General features: G+C 37.1%; 1 protein-coding gene across 1 annotated transcript in view; it reads left to right on the top strand.

Moving 5' to 3' along the window:
* Positions 1-23,459, top strand: part of TENM1 (teneurin transmembrane protein 1) — a gene marked incomplete at its 3' end in the record, with an annotated part of 801,014 nt that overhangs the window by 519,838 nt on the left and 257,717 nt on the right. The window contains exons 9-13 of the mRNA XM_082865351.1: positions 8,363-8,562; positions 9,716-9,926; positions 14,708-14,809; positions 16,510-16,704; positions 20,400-20,600. Coding sequence (XP_082721477.1) covers positions 8,363-8,562; positions 9,716-9,926; positions 14,708-14,809; positions 16,510-16,704; positions 20,400-20,600 — 909 coding nt within the window. The remainder of the gene's footprint in view (positions 1-8,362; positions 8,563-9,715; positions 9,927-14,707; positions 14,810-16,509; positions 16,705-20,399; positions 20,601-23,459) is intronic.

Genomic DNA, 23,459 nt, shown 5'->3' with positions numbered 1-23,459 from the left:
TTATTTCTGTCTGAGAAGATGTATGCAATACTCGATAAGATACTGTACTGGAATCTGAAGTCTGTCAGTGTGTGGACATAACTATTTACACTTATACAGTAGTGTATTTCTCAAGTGTAAGATTAGTTAATGGACTTTTCTACACAATCAGCTATTATCATTGTCAGTAAGACAGAGGTATTTCATTGCTGAACATATTTTATTCACAGTCAATTCCCAAAGGTCTATGTATGTAGATGATTTCAATTCTTCCTCGCACCAGACCTTGTACTGAAATGTCAAAATAAATGATCAACAGTACTAAATAAGTTATCAAGATTACTATTTTATTAATTCACTGAAACAGTATTTACCAAGCGCCTACTATGTACAAGGTTCATTCTTCCTTTTCTTTCTCCTGCGTACTCCTGGGTGTAACAATATAAAAGGCATGTGTAATACACCATCTGGAAAGTGAGAGTTGAATACATACTTTTCTTCAATGGTTCGTATAAGGAAAATTATACAAAGCCACATAGATGGACAGGTTAGGTTTTTCCCCATCCTCTTTTCATCTCTTAACACCTTTGGATCACAGGGAATAGGCCCATTTTGCTCCAAGCACTGATATTCTAAATTTCACAATGACTTGTTACTGTGGAACAATTATTGTATTTGAAAGAACACAAAGAAGATGGTACTTAAAACATGAGAGGCACACTAGGACTAATTCAGGTGAAAGACGTACCAAAGCCACTTGATTGTGTATTTTGTGCTATAGGATGAAGTGAAGGGGAAATAGAATCTTAAGGCATATTTCTTTTTCATCTCTTTGGACAACATTCCCTTCAGTTAAAACGGTACTTTTTTAGCCTAGATACTTTTTATGGAATTTGCAAATGTCTTTAAAAGACTTCTAAGATTGCTGTTATGGACACAACCAAAGCCTTTAAACTAGTCATTTTTACACAAGGACCTGATAGTGGAATCTTTTAAATAACCATGTGTCAGTATCTTCTACTAATGTCCCACTGAGTTTTGCACAGAATCATTGAATCCAGTCTAGCTATATTAAGTAGAAAAAACAAATACATGTATATGTCCAGTTATTTACCCCCTCTCTTATAAGGACAATGCTATTAAAATCATGTTATTAGTAGTCAGGTATGTGTCTGAACGAAGCTTTGGTTTAGTCAATAGAACCACTACATATGATGTCTGTCACCAATTCCAGCCTCTGTATTTTATCTTTCAGGTAGCTTGACCTTCTCCTTTTGCACCATCAGTTTGCCATCCTTCAACCCAGCCTATCTGCCATTGTTTTTTCCTACTCTGCAGTTGATGCCTGTGTTGCAACCTATAAAGAGAGTGTTTAGCTCAAACTAAATTGGTGGATATTGGTGAGACTGTGATAGCTACAGTACTTCACAGTCTGATATAATCCGTGGCTGTCTGCACTTCATCTTGGATTTGTGCAAGGAAGTGCCTGTTACTGAAGAATATGACCCTCTTGGGCCTTCTGATATGCTTCAGTAAAATAAGTGATTAAGTGATAATTAAAACATGAGTATTAAAATGATAATTAAAACGAAATCTGTACCCTTAGTGCTGTATTTTAACTCTGCCACTGACGATTTGCAAATGAAGGATCAGAATCAGTGTTAAGTTTGTCCAAACTTATTCCACTTAACCTATATTGATGCAGAATTTCATCATGAAATCACATTACATATTGTTTTTTTGCATGTAATTTATTTCTCTTTAGTTTCCTCCTTTGAACTACATTAAGAAAAATAATGAAATAATAAATTAACCAATAATCACTACATTGTAATCCATAACTAATTTTGGGAGAAGTGAAAAAGGAACAGTCTATTTAGTGAAGTAAATTGCTAACAGGGAGATATCTTCCTTTCTGATGCACTAAGCTCTAAAAGGTTAGGGGCTGAGAAATTTTCCATCTGCAAGCTGTGAGAATTTCTCTAATACCAAATCACTGCAAAAAGCTTGCTTTGCTATTTTTATTTAAGTTATAGCCCACATGTTCATTCATGTTGTCACGTCTCTTTACCTACCTTGTCTTAACTGTGATGCAGGCTCTCAAAGGGTAAGACCATCTTCTTTTAAAATTTTTATAAATGACATGTATATATGCTTTGGATATTTGGTAATGCTAATAACTAGGAAACTCCAACAACACAACTTCATGAGTTTCTTTAGATTTGGTGAATAACATTTAAGTGGCCTTATTATGCAATATATGATGCTGTAAAATACAGAAGGAGAGATGGTGTAGCATTCGGTAAAGCTCATATATAAAGGTTAATGTCCATCAGCCAGTTTTGTCCTGATTTTTTAAAAATGACAGAATCTATATTCATTGGAGACTGTTTACAGCACCTTTAAAATACCGTTTGCTGAACCTAAAACATTTTTTGTCACTTTTTTTATTTCAAAGTGAATTTATTTGCTGTTAATGAGCTAAATACTATGGTGAAAATCTACATTGCACAGCACCAGGAATGATGGTATTTCTAGGTACAAATAATAACGATCATTTATTGAGCACTTGTCATGTGCCATGCTGGTTTTTTTTTTTGAATTTTTGATTTTTAATTTTTTTTATACAGCAGGTTCTTATTAGTCTTCCATTTTATACATATTAGTGTATATATGTCAGTCCCAATCTCCCAATTCATCACACCACCACCACACGACCCCCCCACCACCCCCTTGATAGCCATACGTTTTTTCTCTACATCTGTGTCTCTATTTCTGCCCTGCAAACCAGTTCATCTGTACCATTTTTCTAAGTTCCACATATATGAGTTAATACACAATATTTGTTTTTCTCTTTCTGACTTACTTCACTCTGCATGACAGTCTCTAGATCCATCCACGTTCTCTACAAATGACCCAATTTCGTTCCTTTTTATGGCTGAGTAACATTCCATTGTATATATGTACCACATCTTCTTTATCCATTCGTCTGTTGATGGGTTGCTAAACCTAAATAGGTTGCTTCCATGACCTGGCTATTGTAAATAGTGCTGCAATGAACATTGGGGTGCATGTGTCTTTTTGAATTATGGTTTTCTCTGGGTATATGCCCAACAGTGGGATTGCTGGATCATATGGTAATTCTATTTGTAGTTTTTTAAGGAACCTCCATACTGTTCTCCATAGTGACTGTATCAATTTACTTTCCCACCAACAGTGCAAGAGGGTTCCCTTTTCTCCACACCCTCTCCAGCATTTGTTGTTTGTAGATTTCCTGATGATGCCCATTCTAACTGGTGTGAGGTGATACCTCATTGTAGTTTTGATTTGCATTTCTCTAATAATTAGTGATGTTGAGCAGCTTTTCATGTGCTTCTTGGCCATCTGTATGTCTTCTTTGGAGAAATTGAACCTAAAACATTTTAAATTCTTATGTTTATAATATTGTTTGCATGACCAAATGATGCATTTTAACAAGTGATAAAAGCCCCTAATGAGGATAGCAGTTGAACAAACTGAACATTAAATTGAGAACAGACGTGTCCACATAAACATGGTCTGTTAATTACTGCTGATTGAAGAGATTTGTCCGCTCCAGGACCTTAGGAGTTAAATGTATAATCAACCCTTTAGGGACCAAACTGTTCTGCCTCACATGGAAAAAAGTAACTTCCACTGAAAAATAAGGTCCTCAGTTGGTCATTTATCATCTCAAAGGGCATATTTTATTATAAATGTCAATTCCACAAAATTATGTGTCCTGTAATACATAATTATGTTCAAAATTGCATTTGAAATCTATTATTAACAGTTAACAGTGAACATTCTTAAAATAGTTATTACTCTTAGCCTTAACACAGAAAGCAATAATGGAGGTATTTTAGGGAGTTAAAAGCTGCAAGGCACTGGCCTCTGAATAAAGCCACTGCAGGTGTGTTTCTTAATGGGCTGTTAATTTTATAGTGGGTGAACACAAAGGACAGAGACCATGTGTGTTTTTAAACTGTGTTTGGTGTGGAAAAGGAGTTGATGGCTGCAAAATATAAAGGCAGAGTGAAATGAGGCCAAATTGAACTTGCCCTCCTGAGATGTAATCCTCCTTGCTTAAAATCAAGGCAAACTAATTCTTGCCCCTCTGCTTCTCTCTCTTCCCTCCCCACCACCACATAATAAAGAATCCCAAGAAACTGATGTTAAGCTAGCACAGCTGAAATAATGAGAAAATATGGCAAGAAATTATAAAGACCTGATACACTAACATTGTCTCATACTAACCAGCTCCTTCTAGGTTTCCTGTTTTTGCTACTGTCACTAAGTCACACAAAATTACAATTTTGACCACCCCACCGCATTCCCCACACGTAGGTTCCCAGGGTCCTCAGAACCTTGCTTCCCAGAATGTGGGCTGTGGACCACGAAGCATGGGCATTAGTTGGGAACTCGCAGGGTCTTAGTTCCCCAACCAGGGATTGAATCCGGGCCCTGGCAGTGAAAAGCACCGAGTCCTAACCATTGGACCGCCAGGGAAGTCCCTACACATTCCAGTTTGAGAAGCACTGCTATAAAACTGTCCTTTACATTGTCTTCTTCCATTTTTTTTCTTTTTTTCTTGTCTTTTCTTCCTGGGGAAATAATTTGTTTTTTTATTATAAATAACTCTCTTTATATTTTAGATATGTTTTTTGTAAGAAACATAATTAGATTTTACTTCTTAATTCCAAATGGTGGCTCTTACCTTTTAACACAAACGTTTAGTTCAGTACTCTTTATTTTTAATTATAGATATAGATATATGAAATTTATCTTCCATCTTCTTTTATGTTTTCTAATTGTCCCATCTAGTCTGTCTTCCCCTTCTTACCTTTGTTTAGATAAATGATTTTTATCTCAGTATTATTTTCTCTATGCTAGTTCAAAAAATAAATTTTTCGTTTTTAGTATTTATGCTTGAAGTTATAAGATTTTTAAAATTTATAATAATCTGAAGTTAGTTGATATTTGTACCATTCTTCAGGATAATCCAGTTTTACACTTCCCAGATAATATATGATTTTTTTAAACATTATTGAGGCATAATTGACAAATATGATCATATATATTTAAAATATACAGCATGATGATTTGGTATACATATATATTGTAGAATGATTACCAAGATCAAGATAATTAAAACATTCATCACCTCGCATAGTTAACACAGTCAACTCGTGTGTGTGTGTGTGTGTGTGTGTGTGTGTGTGTGTGTGGTGAAAATGCTTAAGATTTACTGACAGCATTTTTCAAGTATACATTGCCATATTATTAGCTATAGTCACCATGCTGTACATTAGATCCTCAAAACATCTTATAACTGAACATTTGTACCCTTTGACCTACATCACCCCATTTTCCCCTCCCTCCAGCCCTGGCAACCACCATTCTATTCTTGTTTCCATGAAATCGACTTCTTTCTGTCTGCCTTATTTCACTAAGCATAATGCCCTTCAGATTCATCCACGTTGTTGCCAATGGCAGGATTTCTTCTTTTTTATGGCTGAGTAATATTTTATGGCTGAGTAATATATATATATGTATGTGTGTGTGTGTATATATATATATATATATATATATATATATATAAAATCTCACATCTTCTTTATCCATTTATCCACTGAAGGACATTTAGGTTGTTTCCATATCTTGGCTATTGTAAATAATGCTGCAATGAATATGGGAGTGCAGATATCTCTTTGGGATCCTGATTTCAATTCCTTTGGATATATACCCAGGGGTAGGACTGCTGTATCATATGGTAGTTCTATTTTTAGTTTTTTGAGGAACCTCCATACTGTTTTCCAAAATGGCAATACCATTTTGCATTTCTCCCAACAGTGCACAAGGGTTTTCTTTTCTCCACATCCTCACCAACATTTATCTCTTGTCTTTCTTTTTTTAAAGAAGATGTTGGGGGTAGGAGTTTATTAATTAATTTATTTATTTTTGCTGTGTTGGGTCTTCGTTTTTATGCTAGGGCTTTCTCTAGTTGTGCTAAGCGGGGGCCACTCTTCATCGCGGTGTGCAGGCCTCTCACTATGGCGGCCTCTCGTTGCGGAGCACAGGCTCCAGATGCGCAGGCTCAGTAGTTGTGGCTCACGGGCCCAGTTGCTCCGCGGCATGTGGGATCCTCCCAGACCAGGGCTCGAACCCATGTCCCCTGCATTGGCAGGCAGATTCTCAACCACTGTGCCACCAGGGAAGCCCTATCTCTTGTGTTTTTGATAATATCTAACCAAACAGGTGTGAGGTGATTTTGTGATTTTGATTTGCATTCCCCCAGTGATTAGTGATGTTAAGCAACTTTCATATGCCTATCGGCCATTAATATGTCTTCTTTGGAAAATATATATATTCGAGTCCTTTGTCCATTTTTAAAAATTGGATTATTTGCTGTTTTGCTATTAAGTTGTACAAGTTCTTTATATATTTTGGATATTAATGCCTTATCAGATACATTTAGCCTTCCATATTCTCGGGTTCCACATCTGCGGATTCAACCAACCTCGAATCAAAAATACTCAGGGAAAAAAATTCCAGAAAGTTCCAAAAAGCAAAATATGAATTCGCCACAAGTGAGCAACTATTTACATAGCATCTACATTGTATTAGGTATTGTAAGCCATCTAGAGACGATTTGAAGTATATGAGAGGATATACATAGGTCACGTGCAAATACTTTGCCATTTTATATACGGGACTTGAGCATCCACAGATTCTAGGATCCGTGGGGATCCTAGAACTGATCCCCCACAGAACTGAGGGATGGCTGCATATGGTTTGCAAGTATTTTCTCCCATTCTGTAGGTTGCCTTTCCAATTTATTTATTGTTTCCTTTGCTGTACAGAATCTCTTTAGTTTGATGTAGTCCCACTTATTAATTTTACAATTGATTGAATGTACTTTTTCCACATGAGCTGTTGGTTCTACCCTAAATTTAGATCTTCATGTCATTCACCTGAATTATTGCCCCATAATTCCTATATCGTTCTTGTGCCTTCCTGCTCTAAAGCATCCTACTTTCTGCCTCAAGATTAGCCTTTTTTTTTTTTTTAATTTATTTTTTTGGCTGCGTTGGGTCTTCGTTGCTGAGCACGGGCTTTCTTTAGGTGCAGCTAGAGAGGACTACTTTTCATTGTGGTGCGCGGGCTTCTCGTTGCGGTGGCTTCTCTTGTTGCAGAGCATGGGCTCTAGGTGCGCGGGCTTCAGTAGTTGCAGTACACGGGCTCAGTAGTTGTGGACTTACTTGCTCCGGGGCATGTGGGGTCTTCCCAGACCAGGGCTCGAACCTGTGTCCCCTGCATTGGCAGGTGGATTCTTAACCACTGTGCCACCAGGGAAGTCCCAAAATTAGCCTTTCTAATGTACCCAACCTCTCCCCTCTTCCTAAAAACCTTTAATGGCTTTCCATCTTTTACTAAGTAAACTATTTAGGACTGGCTCTCAAGGAGCTATAGAATATCATGCCGTCCTTTCCCTCCAGCCCTATCTCCAACTGCTCCTCTCTATATACCCATACCCTGCACCTTAGCCTTACGGTTTCTCTCTTTGTTTTGGTTCAAGCTGTTCCCTTCACATGGGAAATCCTTCCCAACAGCTCTGTTGAAATCCTTTCCATCCTTTAAGGCCCATCTTCAGTACCACTTCCCATACATAGGCTTTTCTGATTCATTCTTTCATTCATTCATTGAATAAATATGTACTGATCACATACTATTTGCCTATATTTTTCTAGTTACTGGGGATAAAGCAATAAACAAAACAGCCACAGCCTCATGGACCTTATATTCTATTGGGAGAAAACAGGTGATAAACAATAAATAAATAAAACATGTGCTCTGTTAGGTGGTGATAAGTGCTAAGGAGAAAATTAAAGAATATAAAGGGGACTGAGACAGCTAGGAATGATGAGTATCCTCCAACCAAAACCTTTTCCTTCCTTTGTATACCCAGCTCAGGTATTTTTCTTTACAATGTGGATATTTGTGTACTTGTCCTATTTTCTCTTTTATATTCAAAGTTCGTTAAGAGCGAGAACTGTATTTTACTCATCTTTGTATCTCCTACAGCTATCAAGACAAAGTTCAGTAAATAATGGTTAAAATGACTCAAATGATGGAAATAAATGCAATAGTAGTTTAGAGGAAAGAGAGACTGATATAGTGGTTGGTTATGGAAGGCTCCTTGGAAGATATTAAATTTGGGTAAAGTCTTAAAAGATGGGTGGGGTGAGGAGGAAGAAAGAGCTGAGTAAGTCTTTTTGATATACCTGTTCTTGAAAATCTAAAAGCCATTGCTTTATAAATTAAGATTAATATTATGTATAATTTTCTTTACTTTTAAAACCAGTGTTTCAGAAGGGACGGGCAATAGACACCGGAGAAGTTGACATTGGTGCACAGGTCATGCAGACCATTCCACCTGGCTTATTCTGGCGTTTCCAGATTACTATCCACCATCCTATATATCTGAAATTCAATATTTCTTTAGCCAAGGACTCTCTGCTGGGAATTTATGGCAGAAGAAACATTCCACCTACACATACTCAGGTATTTGATATTATAGGTATTTCTTGACCCTTTTAGAGAGTGGTGAGATGAATAGTTTAGGGGTTGTGACTTGCAAAGTATGTGGGAGTCAAAGGTGAAGGCAGACAGTTTTTGTAATCAGCAAATATCGAGAATAATCACAGTCAAGCGAATGAAAAAAATGGTACTGAGAAACAAGGACTAGCATTTAGCAGAGCAGATTCAAAAAAGGGAGTTTAAGAAAATATTCTTGCAACTTGAGTTCTGCTTCCTGGAACAGGATGGTCATGAGCCTTCCCAGCCCCCTCCTCTTACTTATTAGCTTTGGTGCCCACACCTCCTCCGCTGCTTCCATACATTCCTGACCTGTGGTCCCAATAAAGGAATGCGAATCAAGAGGGAAATGAGTCAAAAAGGCACGTTTTGTCTTGCAGGTAAAACTTTTTCCTTGTTATTGTTAATAAAAACACAAATATGTAAAACCTCTATGGTTTACAAGACCCTTTTATAAACCTTTGCCACATCATTTCCCTTAATTTCCTTCCCTTATCTCTTCCTTACATGAACCCATTTGAGGCCCTGCTCCATCTAAGAAGTAGCATAGGGAATCATAACCATCTGGGGCTTGGGATACATGTGCCATGTGTTTGTCCACCGATTAGGAAAAAAAAAGGACAGGGTCTTTGAATATTTAAATATGTTACCACAAATGTAGTAAATTATGATGAATGTTCTCAAATTTTCAACTGTTCATTTATTTGTTTTAAAAACTGTAAAACTCTTTTTAATTTGTAAAGAAGGTCATGGTAACATTTCAAGGGGAATGTCTATTTTCAAGTATCTTCTATCAGATACTTCAGTAAAATATCAAGATTCTCTTGCATAATACTAAATAAGAATTTTTATATTTCTTGGTTTATTATTTTTAAACAGTTATTTTTAATACTCTAAAACCGAAAGGTTTATAACATTTATAAATATAGTAGAGAGTTATTTTTTTCAGAATTAATAATATGCTTTTGGGTTTAGATATTCTTAAGAATGAATAACCTCTTCTCCCACTTTGCCCACCTCCAAAGCAAAGAAGTATGAAGTAGCACAATTGAAATGAGAGATGTTTATCAGCCTTAGAAGTAAAAGTAGCGGCTCATATTTGTGTTTGTATTTGTTCCAGTTTGATTTTGTAAAACTAATGGATGGAAAACAACTGGTCAAACAGGACTCCAAGGGCTCTGATGATACCCAGCACTCCCCTCGGAACCTGATCTTAACCTCACTGCAGGAAACAGGTTTCATAGAGTATATGGACCAAGGGCCTTGGTATCTGGCATTTTACAATGATGGAAAAAAGATGGAGCAAGTATTTGTGTTAACTACAGCAATTGGTAAGCTGCCTTGGCTATGATTTTGAATTGACAGTATAACTCCAGAAAGACACAGTCAGTGGTGAAAGTGATGCAGATGTTATTTAAGCATATTGCTCATTCTACCTTAAAGTCATTACTCGGGATAGGTCACAATGAGAAAGGTTTATATTGTTGTTGTCAGTAATGTTGTTTAAATGCTGATTAAGCTTTTTAAAATGCTCCTTTATTTGCTGCTATTTTAGGTTACTTGCCACGCTCCTTTTTATATGTTTTCAACAGGAATACTTACCTGGATAATATTAATACTGTTACCGAGAATATATAGATGAACAACTTCATGAAGAAGGGAAATAAGCAAGAGAAGCCCTGTTAATTCAAGTGCTATTAAAAAAGAAAAAGCGAATAAATACCTTTTTAAATGAAAAAACTAGCATCAATCCAGTTCTTCTTTCCAACAACTGATTCTAGAACCATTAAGATTTAAAAATACAACTTAAGAGTAGAGAAGAGTCTTAAGGATAATAACTTGGGTCATTCAAAGTTCTTTCTTTAGAACTGTTTAGTTTAAAAATCATCACAATGGCTCTTTCACTGCACTCAGAGCCTTTTAAAGCATGTTCTTTTTAATACAATGTCTACACACACTGTTATTCACTTTCACCCTAGTTAATCAGAGACAGCAAGCTCTTGTCATTTTTTTGGGTGAAGTCATTCCTCATAACCCTTTGTGTGAATAAAGCTGAGATCTTTAGCAGATTTAGAGCCCTAAGGGTAAACAACTCACAGACACAGTATTTTACTGTGTGAATTTTCCTAAAACACATGTCTTTTAAAAGAAGGGACAGTATCTTACAGCTGTCAGTTTTCTATACACCTCTCACCACTTTATCCTTTAGTTAACGTGTTCAACCATATGTTTAGGAAATTGTGTTGACTGTTAATAGATATACCATCTGCTCTTTATAACAATTATGTTTCATTTTTACTTGATGCTGAAGACCTTTTGTCAGTAGAAAATGGTATTCCCGCTGCAAGATTATCAAAAACTTTCCTCTGAAGTAATCAGAAAGGCAATAAAAATGCACTGATGATTTTCCCCCTAGAGAAAACTCCACTGATCTTACATCTTCAAAAGACAAAGTGTTTGTTAAATTAGAAAAAAAAGTATTTTAAGTCATGACACTGTTTTGCCACTCACAGATTCAGTGGGGCAAATTCAGCAGACACACCTTTCATGATATTTGTCCACCAAGACCTAGTTTTGATAATGCAAATACTAATGAGTTATGAGAGGTTGAGTTTCTCCTACGAAATCAGAGGAATTAGAAGATTTAAAACATTTGTGAAGAAGATTTTCTCTCTTCCTGTTATCCTTACCCCTAAGCTCAAGTTAAAACACTAACCAAGCTATTAACGTTTCAAAAATCAATAGACCCAGAAACATGCTTGAAGTTTTTTTCCTGTTCCTTACTTCTTCCCCCCAAAGAACCTAACCTTTGAGATATAATTTTCTATTATTCAGAGATGAAGCTGTTAGTTTCATCTGCAACAACATATTTGCTTTTCCTTATGCAAGTCAGTTTCTTTACTTTTCTGTTGTCTTTAAGATTAGAAGCAACAGAAACATTTCTCCTATAATTCCACTTAAAGAGAATCCAAGTAAATTTCCCAAAATGTCAAAGGTATATAAGTTATTCACTCTAAATTCTCCCCATTATTTTTATGTTTTTGTACTTTATCTTAATCATAGTAAAAAAGAGGATAATGTATTTGATTAAACAAATTAAGGTCTGTATGAACTGTTCTAAATGTTGCTCCTTTGTCTATTTCATGATAATGTTAGAGTCAGTTGATTGATCTTAACTATATTTGGTCTGCTACTCATAGGGATCAAAACAGCATTAATAACCAACATTTATTGAATGACTAATATAGGCTAGCTACTGGCCTATATTATTACATGTTATTTTCTAGCTGTATAGACAGAGTTATCAATATCCCCTAATCTCAGCCAACCTGCTCAATAACATGATAATATATACCATCTATGGAGTGCCATTCTGCCCCAAGCACTCTGCTGGATGCTTTACATTCAGTTATCTTGTTTGATTCTCATCACAACCTCGATAGCATAGGTATAGTGCTACTTACATTACAAGTAAGGAATCAGGCTTGGGATGAGTAAATAATTTGGTAAAGTCTCACAGCCAGCAAGTGGCAAAATTGAGATTGGAGACACTCAGTATCTCTGATTCCAAACCCCTGCCCTTTAGACCATACTCATTCCATACGATTATTCGTTAGCTTTGGCTTTTCCCATGAGAAAACCTGCCAGAAGCAAAACCCATCATCACAGCAGATGCAGAAACCAAGGGGCTTTAGGCTGTAGCATAAAAACAGGGTTTGAAGCATAGAACTTTAAAATGATTCTCAACTCTAATGAACTGGTGTCTAGGAAGTGAGTCTGAAGTAAGATTTAAAAGATAGAAGGCAAACTTCCTGGAGGCCAGTATAAACAGAAAAGCACATTCTTTTTCATCACTAGTTATTTATGTGTTTCTGCTGTAGCCATCCTCCTTCTGGAGTCCCTAGGCTATCCCGATGTCTCTTTGATACCCAGTGGAGATGGCAGCTTCCAAAACCTCCTATATTGCCTTCTCTTCTCATTTGCATCGCAGGTGTTAAGCTCTGTGCAGCATTATGGGCCCAGGAACGGTTCTTAGATAAGTCAATAAGATGTAGGGATTTTTATTCATTTTGATAGCAAACTTTATTAAACATTTTTTCTACAATAGCTACATTCCCACAAGGCTGCTTCCATAAAGTTGTCAATAGGACCTGGTGTGAAATTAAATTCAAGTATATTTACCTTTGAAAGCTTCCTCCATGGCCTCCTATTAACCATCCAGGGCAGGGGAAATCCAAATGTAGATTTAAGAACTGCCATTACTTTTTGGTACAAGAAAGCAAGATAAGAAAATAGATAATAATTGTTCCATCTCTGAATGAAAAGAGAAAAAAAGACCCTTTGTGCCTTTTCGTAATGACCTTTTAAATAAATTAATGATTTTCTGAAAATAACTAATGTTTTAATGAGTTAAAAATGGTTAGCTCATTGTCAAATGTTACATTCCTGCCAGCCCAGTTGTTCAGCAAATGACACGTGTCAGTTTCTTATCCAGTTCAGTTTTCTAGCACAGGGATCAGAAAACAGGCCACCATAAACCTGCAAAAAGGAATCTGATGTATTCACACAGATGTCAGAAGAATAATCTCTGATTGATAATAGGGTGGCTATCCACACAGCCGCTGGATTCATTCTCAGCTTTCTAAGAATCACCTAAATGGACTAGATACCACTTTCTTCCTCTTGCTTTTATTGCAGAATTCCAAGTCTAGACTAGAATTCCTCTAACCTGGAAATTTACTATCTGAAGCATTGGTTCTCAATGCTTTAATTCGGTCATCACCTGTAGAGTCACCTGAGGTATTTGCTAGAATGTAGATTACTGGGCTGCATCCCTCAGAGGCAAATTCAGTAAATCTGGAGTGAAGCTCAGGTATCTGCATTTTAAGTGCCTCAGGTGATCCTACTGATATAGGTGGTCAAAAGGCCACAACTGAAGAAATGCTGTTTCCCGACTCTCTTTATAAATTCTCATAGTTTAATGGAAGATGCCAAGACTACTTACTAGAATATTTCCTTCTAATTGGAAATAGCTTATCCAAGTGAAACTAGATGAAGTAGATAATTTGGATTGAAAAGAAAAAACTGGTACATATGAGAAGTATGAGTGTAATGGGCTAGAACATAAAAGTCAGAATCCAGGAGTGCTAAGTTATGGAAAACTTCCAGAAAAGAGTAATGAGAAGATTATTTTTTTAAGCTACAGGAGTAAAACATGCATATCATAATAGTTCACAGACTTGGAATTTGATGCTATCATACTCAAATACAGTTTTAAACTAAAAACAGTTTTTAACGTCCTCGTCAGAGACTGATTTTTGTATAACTTTATACCTCTTCAGTCAAGTTACTTAACACAAGACTTATCAAAGTACTGTTGCATTGCACATCTTTATGTCACCACAACTACCTATGGGCACCTTCAAAGCCTTCTCAATTCCCCTGAAACCTATTCTTCTCTAAGAATGGATTGAAGGGAAATTAGTGGCAAAGAACTGATAAGCATTTACAGTCAAGAAAGCATTTCTCAACAAAATACTTAGGTTCTAATGCTTTTAGTGGTGGTGAATTTAATATGAACACTTACTTTAAAAGCTTTCCGTTGTCACTTATTAATGAAAATGAAATACTGATTATCGTATTTAAGCTGTCAAGATAGTAGATTAAGCATTTTAGGTGCTAGAGAAGAAATTTTTATTTGCTACAACCTAAATTTGAAAAATAAACAATAGACTTCGTCTTCTGGGTTACATTTTAAAGTCCATTTTGCTTTTGAGAAATGACTTACAATCCTCGTACATTTTTAGCTTTATCGTGAATGTCTCATAAGAATACAACTCATCTAGACCCTTTATGCACTTTAGAGGTGAGGTTGGTTTTTAGTTTCATTCCTGAATAGCCAATTCAGCAAATCCAGGGCGCTTTTAATAATTCGGTGCTGCATATGACATCTTACAGAAATCTTTGGCATCTGATTTTAAATAGGAAGTGCTTTGTAGACAGCAGAGGGCAAAGATTGTTACAGGCCCAGAGTTTTCGCAATTTAGAAAAAAATTAAGGACTCTACAATCTATAGGTTTGTTCTTTTTTTTCTTTTTCTCTCTATTAACAGAAATAATGGATGACTGTTCGACCAATTGCAATGGAAATGGAGAGTGTATCTCTGGCCATTGTCACTGCTTCCCAGGATTCCTTGGGCCTGACTGTGCTAGAGGTGAGGTTGCTCTGTTACACTGATTGATTAGGGAGCTCAATGTCGTTTGAGAACTCAGAATTAGTAGCAATAAGAGGAAGAGGAGGGACAGGAGTGGCAGTAGCAGCAGCAATAGCAACAACATCCGAACTGCCGCTACCAAAAGCTGAGCACTTGCTCTGCCAGGCACTGTTCTAAACACTTTGCAGTACTTCTTTTAATTCCTACATCCTACGATAGTCCTACGATGTAGATCTATTATCACAGTTTTATGGGCATGCAAAGATCTATTATCACAGTTTTATGGGCATGCATGAGGTTATGGAAATAACCTCAGAGAGGTGAAATACCAAGGTTATCTAACAGCTGGGATTCGTACCTGGATCCTCTGACCCAACCACTCCATGATGCTTCTGTTCCCTTCATAAACTCATTTATAATGGATGAACTTTAAGAAAGGGCAGAGTGGGTAACCGGTTGTACACACCAAGGTAAACAGGAAGGGGTAGACAGTCACCAAATTCGTGAGTAGCCTAGAAAGGAAAGACTGGAAAGGCAGAAGTTAAACTTTCAAACTTTACTAAAACTAGACTTGCCCATAGTTTAATTCTTGAAAAGCTGTAGATAAATCACACTGTGTTTTCCCCATAGACTTCCAGTTATTACTTTAGAGATGCTTTCTGCTCATTCGCAATGTGTTCGTAAAGTTCTCAGTCTGCTCATGCTTTAATCTCAGGTTTCTCAGCCACTCCATTTTCTTTAGATTAAATTCTATTCAACAGAGAATTCTTTTTTTTTTTAATTTTATTTTATTTATTTTTTATATAGCAGATTCTTATTAGTTATCTATTTTACACATATCAGTGTATACATGTCAATCCCAGTCTCCCAGTTCATCCCACCACCACCACCACCACCCACCCCCGCTTTCCCCCCTTGGTGTCCATATATTTGTTCTACATCTGTGTCTGTATTTCTGCCTTGCAAACCGATTCATCTGTGCCATTTTTCTAGATTCCAAATGTATGCGTTAATATACGATATTTGTTTTCAACAGAGAATTCTACAGCATTTGCTAGGTTCCAAGTTCTCTGATAGATCTTGAGGAGGTGGGAGGTAGAAGTAGAGGTGATGGCTGGTATTGAAAAAATGAATAAGAGAAGGTACAGGCCCTGCCCTCAGGAAGCCCATATTTTTAATAAGGAGACCTACAGTGACAAAGCGGAGTGAGTGTTCTAATAAAGGTCTGCACAGTGTGGGGTAGGCACAGACATCTGTCCAGCATAAATCTCTTTAAATGCACAACTTTTTAAAGATAACATTCTATAATACGAATAACTCCCTACTAGTTTTACAGATTTTCAGGGTTTTCTTCCTGAAAGTAGCATACATCTGCTTGAGGAAGAAAAACCATAAAAGAGAAAAATCCTAGCTTATAATAATGATGATAATAATAATTGTTTAAGAGTATGGTGGAATCAAAAGCAAGTACTTGAAATAATTTCTCCACTCAGGATGTTTTTATAATTTATCTTTCCCCCAATCCCATAAGAGGAAAATTCTGTTTGTAATCACGAACATGTGCCGATTTAATAAATGGTAAGACAGAAATAGTACAATTTTTTTTACCAGAAATATTATACGAGAATCGATAGAGAATTGCTCTTTGGAGATTTTAAAAGCATTATGCGAACATTACAAGTTCATTTGCCAACCTTCAGATTCGTGCCCTGTGCTGTGTGGTGGGAACGGAGAATACGAGAAAGGACACTGTGTCTGCCGAAATGGCTGGAAGGGACCAGAGTGCGACGTTCCAGAAGAGCAATGCATTGACCCAACGTGCTTTGGCCACGGCACCTGCATCATGGGAGTCTGCATCTGTGTGCCAGGATACAAAGGAGAAATATGCGAGGAAGGTCAGAGCCCTGTGTTAATCTATTGCTCCAGGCTTTTCTCTCACTGAATTGTCCAAGGTGTCATTCTGGGTTTCTAGTAGAGATGTAAGTGGTCTTTGCAAACCATTAGATGCTCAACATGTCTCCTTAGTACATGGAGCGGGGGAGTTCGTGTCTCTTCTGACAGCCTCTAATATTAACATGAGGCTTTATCTGTGGCCCTTGCAGAGCAGTAGTGAAAAATGGCATTTCCCCCCTCGTTTTAACACTGTTTTATAACTTGAGAATTTCCATACTGATGATTTTAGGTGTTAATTTACATGCTTTCATTATTACAGAGTGCACTAGGCTACATCTTACTTTAAAGCACATAATAAAAATAATACGTGCACATTTGGAACCATTTCACGAATGTTTTCTTTGGGAGTGATTTGTAATTACCATTATTATTATTGCTTTATATTGTTTATTTTTACATACCTCCTGCTGAAACTTGACGTCCATGCCTAAGGAAGTAGACTTACCACTAATGAGTTTTGAGGCAGTGCCTTTATATTAAAATTCACCCCCAAAGGAGCCTTTACACATACACACACAATAGTTTTATCATTTACAAAACATACTTCAAAATAGTAATAGTTTTATAATTTAAAGAAGACACATTGGAAAATAAATTTACTAGTAATCAGACCTTTTTCATGTCACATTCCTCAAATAAGACTGTTTTCAGAAATAATATTAAACCATTACCATGGGAGATGGTCTCATCACAACTGTTGTTCAGGAAAGAGACTGCTGAAAATGCACTATAATTGCTTTTTAAAGATGGCTCATTGAGACGATTACACAGCATTTTAAAGAGTTTAATCTCATTCCACTCCATGAGCAAGCCAGAGTTTAGCTTTCCACTTCCCATTAGCCATAGTAGAATTTTGGTGTAAAGATTGTATCTGTTCCAATATGAATGTCATTGGGCCTAGGGAAGGCAGTAGAGTTCCTGAGTTACTTTTGGAAGCTGTTTTTATGGGAATCCATCTGCAATCATGATATTTAAGTTGTACATTCAGATGCTATATGGACACACAGACATTCACCAAAAAATGGTGTCTATCACAACATCTACAATCTGCCCTGAAAAACATTTAACCTAATTAATTTAGACCCTTCTAATTTAAATCTTGTGAGTCGTTGGAAAAAAGACTTAGCTTATGTTTGCCTTCTAGGGGCCACTAAGAAAATTTACAGAATAACCAAGATAGCAAGGAATACCATGTTTAAAGGTATAAACTTTTCAAATACAGTTTTTTAACAAAAAATATTTTAAGTCAGACATCACAAACCAGGAGCTCACAGGTTGAACTGGGCCCATGGATGGGTTTTGTTTGATTCACAAAGTGGTAGTGGTGGTGTTTTCGTAGTTGTTTAATGTGACGTATTTCCCAAAATTTAAAATAGAGAAATGTCATATAAAAGTCTCTGTTTCTAGCTTCTCTTGAACAACTAGAAAATCTGGTAACCTTGGACCCACATTCCTATGTGGTGGCAATGATTGTAGCCAATTAGCAGCAGCTTCCTTTAAACTGGACACTTATTCCCAGCACCCCTTGTTTGTTTGTTTTTTTCATTGTTGAATTAATGTACTTTATTTTTTAGAGAAGTTTTAGGCTGATATAAAAATTGAGCAAAAAGTACAGAGTTCCCATATAGCCCTCACCCCTACATACACACACACACACACACACACACACACACACACACACACACACACACAGAGTTTCCCCTATTATTAACACCTTGCATTAGTAAAGTACCTTTGTTACAATTGATGAACCAATATTGGTACATTATGATTAGTAACTAAATAAAGGCCATAGTTTACTTAGGGTTCACTCCTGGTATTGTGCATTATATGGGTTTTGCTGAATGGATAATGTCATGTATCCACCATCGTGGTATCATCCAGAATCATTTCACTGCCCTAAAAATCCTCTGTGCTCCACCTATTTATCCCGCGTCCTACTCCAGCCCCTGGCAACCACTGAGCTTTTTACTGTCTCTGTAGTCTTCCTTTTTCAGAATGTCATATAATTCGAATCACACAGTATGGAAAAGTTAAAACTGGCTTATTCCATTTAGCAACATGAATTTGTCTCCTCCATGTCTTTCCATGGCTTGATAGCTCATTTACTTTTCACTGAATTTCCATTGTCTTGATACACCAGCTTGTTTATCCATTCATCTATTGAAGGACATCAAGGCTGTTTCCAAATTTAGGCACTTATGAATAGAGCTACTGTAAACATCCATGGGCAGGTTTTCGTGGGGGTGTCATTTTCAACTCATTTGACACCCTGTTTTCTTACATCCAGCCCATCTCATTCATGTATACTACCAACCTGGTCCTTTCAGCCATATGACTTTGTGCCTCTTACTTACGTATGACTTACCTATTCATGGAAGGTGGCCTTCTAAAAAAAGAAACTATATTAAGTTAACTACTATATCATTTATTAAGATTATTGTATTTTGATGTAATAAAATTACCTCCTTCTGAAACAATATTCTACATTTTAGACTTTTCCTCTCCCTCCAAATAATGAACGGATGAAATCAGATGTACCTTCTGGTGTTTATTTGCTGATTCGCTCAGGTATTAAAGCATTGTGCTAATGATCCTGAGATCATGGGCCAATTATAATGGCAATAACACTAATTATAATACTGCTTAGTTAGACTGACTCTGTTCCATGGTACATGCCACACCCTAAAAGTAGGCCAGTCTTGCAGATGATGGCAGATTGTATCAGTCTATTTCCATTGCTGGAAAAGTAATTCAAAGCATACATCCTCATCATGGTTAAGTTATTTTGGTCTCATCTTATTTGTATGGGAAGATCAAAAATTTGGAAATCAACTTTCCCATTTTCCGTGGGATGGTCACTCAATTAAAAGCACAGAATGATTTTCCCCAAGGCAAACATAGGAATCTACTTCTAAAATAGAGTGTTTGTTAGAATGTGTCCAAAAATTTCCAGACTTCACAGAATCCGAGACAAATATAATTGAGTCTGTGATATTCTAAAGCATTGAAAACTATGTCACAGCATCCTGGTAGAAGGAGAAGCCACGAGGAAAAGAATTTTGAAATTACGTTAAAAATGCTTCATTTTCAGTGCTTAGGGATAAATGAGAAATTATAAGAAATTGATTATATTGTATGATTTCATGAAACAGCAGTCACCTCACCTAATACCTTAAATAATCCAAACTTAAATATATATAAAAACTCCTCTAGACACATCAAATAAAAGCCATTTCTGGGAACTATGATTCCAATTTCAGAAAAGACGAGGAATGACTTACTAAAAATTCTTGATCTTTCTTACAAAGCCAAGGAATTCTTATTGAAGGCCCACACTGGTCCACCAACCCATTTGCGTGGGAGTACTATACACTGCTCATAATTTCACATAACATATGTGTGGTTTCCTTCTTCTAAATTTAGGTTGCAACCTTTATGATAGCCTACCATGTTTTTAAGTGCTAATAATATTCTTGTTTGAACACAGCGTTTACATGAGTCATTTTATTGCCTAATTAAAACAGCATAAATGATATAATATTAGGAAATCAGTGTATCTCGGTTTCATTGTCCTAAGGTAAACTGGCCACACCTGTTTACTTTCAACCTTTTCCCTCCTTTTTGGGGCCTTCAGAGGACTGCTTAGACCCAATGTGTTCTGGCCATGGCATCTGTGTAAAAGGAGAATGTCACTGTTCTACTGGTTGGGGAGGAATCAACTGTGAAACGCCACTTCCCATATGTCAAGAGCAGTGCTCAGGACACGGGACTTTTCTCCTGGACACTGGAACATGCAGCTGCGATCCCAAGTGGACAGGATCTGACTGCTCAACAGGTATGTCAGAGTTTTCTTCTTGTTCTTCTTCCTTCACTCCCAAGTTCTTACCGGTCTTTACCTTAAGGTAGTGTCTCTTAAACTCTGATCTGTATGCCTTCGTGGGTTATAAAGGGCTTCCAGGTATTCCCTAGGCTAGTATTTTACTGGATTTTCATATACAACATACTGCTGGGCTTTTAATCGTATTTTTCATTGTCATAGTTCTGTAGTTGAACTTCTGTCCTCGTTCTGTATTCTCCTGTAGTTATTTCATCCATTCTCAAGTCTTTTGTTATCAGTTCTATACAGATTAGTTGAAATCTATGTCTTCCCCAAATTTAAGTAGTCCTTCCTTTCCAGCCATCTGCAGAATATTTACACTGGGTGTCCCATCATGTAAAAACTCAACTTAACCAGGAACTTTACTCTATTTCTATATTGCCATGTTCCTGCCCAATTAATAGTCCCACAACTTTGCTTCTCTACCCTAACATCATCCACAGTTCTCCGTTGTCTATAGAAAACCTTCAGATATCCTAGCCTGTTACCAAAAGCCCAGTACAAACTATTCCATATCTCTCTCTCCAGCCTATCTTCTACTTCTGCTTCCTGCATAAATCCCTCCTTGCACTAAAGTGATCTGTATGCTCTCCTTACCCCCACTTTTCTTTATGCCCTTTCCTCAGCAGGAATGCTAGTCCCTGTCCACCTGTGAAAATTCAACTCATCCACCCAGACCAACTACAGTTTTAGCCATTTTATAAAACTTTTCCTGATCACATCAACAGGATCCTCTGAAATCCTACCACACTCATTGCTAGAGAATCAAAAAGGCATTGTGGGTCTTCCCTGGTGGCGCAGTGGTTGAGAGTCCGCCTGCCAATGCAGGGGACATGGGTTCGTGCCTTGGTCTGGGAAGGTCCCACGTGCCACGGAGCGGCTGGGCCTGTGAGCCACGGCCGCTGAGCCTGCGTGTCCGGAGCCTGTGCTCCGCAACGGGAGAGGCCACAGCAGTGACAGGCCCGCGTACCGGTTTAAAAAAAAAAAAAAAAAAAGGCGTTGTGATGTAGGTATTTGAGTACGTGACTTGTTTTTCCACCTAAACCAAAAATAAGGGATCGTTCTTTATATATTTTTTTCTTATCCTCAGACCATGTGCTCATTAAGTGAGTAGAATTAATAAGTAATAGCTCTTACAAAGCCTCTGCTGATGAATTTTGTTGCGGATGTAAAATGGCACATGATAAGCAAGAAGGACAGGTGCTCTGTGAGCACCTGAAATAGTTTTGAACCAAAAATCTGCAATCCTGTACTATAAAGAAACAGGAGAATCGCTCTGTTAAGGGAATTAATTCTAACCTAATACTTCACTGTACAAAATTTTGTTGCCTCACATAGAAATAATATGGGAGAAAGGATGGCATTTTACAATTTCAGAAAATGATTAAAATGCTAAAGACAGTGTAATAATAACTAAAATGCAAATCTTAAAAATCACTCATTTTTACACTTAGCAAATGTAGTGTGCCTACTATGTGCTTGGCATGGTGCTTGGTGCTGGGGATATAGTGATGAACAAGATGGACGTGGTCCTTGCACACAAGGAGCTAGTGGAGAACACACATTGAACAATTAGAAGATAGTTAACAAAAGGGAAGTAACTGCATATTAGGGGACTGTACAGTATAGCTCTAACCTGATTATTAATTTATTTACTAAATGTTATTAAATACCTTCCATCCTTCCATGTGTCAGATATAGTATCATGGCCTAGAGCATACACTTACATAACAAGTATTGTGTATTAGGCACTTTTCTAATTGTTGGACTTATGTTCACTTAATCTTCATAACAACCCTATGAGATAAGTACTGTAATTAGGCCCACTTTACACATGAGGAAACTGAGGCACAGAGAGATTAAATAACTTGCCCAAAGTCACCCCTATAACAAGTATCAGAGTCAGAATTTGGACTGAGGTATTCTGGCTTCACGCTCCATGCACTGAACCATTGTACTATACTGTCCTCTGGGAGCCCATCACGTAATTCACCATGTATAAAGAGGTATCATTGCTAGGCTGTGTCCAAGGCCATGTACTGCAGAGCACAAAGAGGGGGGCTTGGGTTATTTGAGAAGAAACCCTACGGCCAAGAAGACTTTGGAAAAGTCTTTTTTTTTAAAAAATTTATTTTATTGAAGTATAGTTGAATTACAATGTTGTGTTAATTACTGCTGTACAGCAAAGTGATTCAGTTATACATATATATACATTCTTTTTCATATTCTTTTGCATTATGGTTTATTACAGGCGATTGAATGTGCTATACGGTAGGACCTTGTTATTTACCCGTTCTATATATAATAGTTTACATCTGCTAATCCCAAACTCCCAATCCATCCCTCCCTCACCCCCCCTTGGCAACCACAAGTCTGTTCTATATGTCCGTGAGTCTGTTTCTGTTTTGTAGATAGGTTCATTTGTGTCATATTTTAGATTCCACATATATGACAGGGACATAATAGGGGCTCAATAAATGTTTGGCCAATGGACAATTAAATGAGGAGGTTAGAATGGTGCCCTAGCTCTCACATCTAGGGGCAAACTGCTTTGCCTCTCTGGCTTTAGTGCACTAGAATCCTTAAGGGTGCTGAGACAGGTGAACTAGAGGCTACCACATTTGTGAAACATTGAACCACATATCTCTACACTTCTTCTATTAAACAAATTTTCCTTGAGCACTTACTATGTGCCATGTGCTAGCTCTTGGGATACATCAGTGAGGAATACAAAGATTCCTGCACTAGTGGAGCTTGCAGTCTGGCTGGGAGAGATAGACAGTAAACGATGAACAAGAAGTGTACAAGTTTTTGAAA

Source organism: Leucopleurus acutus (genome assembly GCF_964270905.1).
Source record: "Leucopleurus acutus genome assembly, chromosome: X".
Classification (NCBI taxonomy): Eukaryota; Metazoa; Chordata; class Mammalia; order Artiodactyla; family Delphinidae; genus Leucopleurus; species Leucopleurus acutus.
Note: the sequence above shows the minus strand (reverse complement) of the source record. Positions and strands in the feature narration are given on the sequence as shown.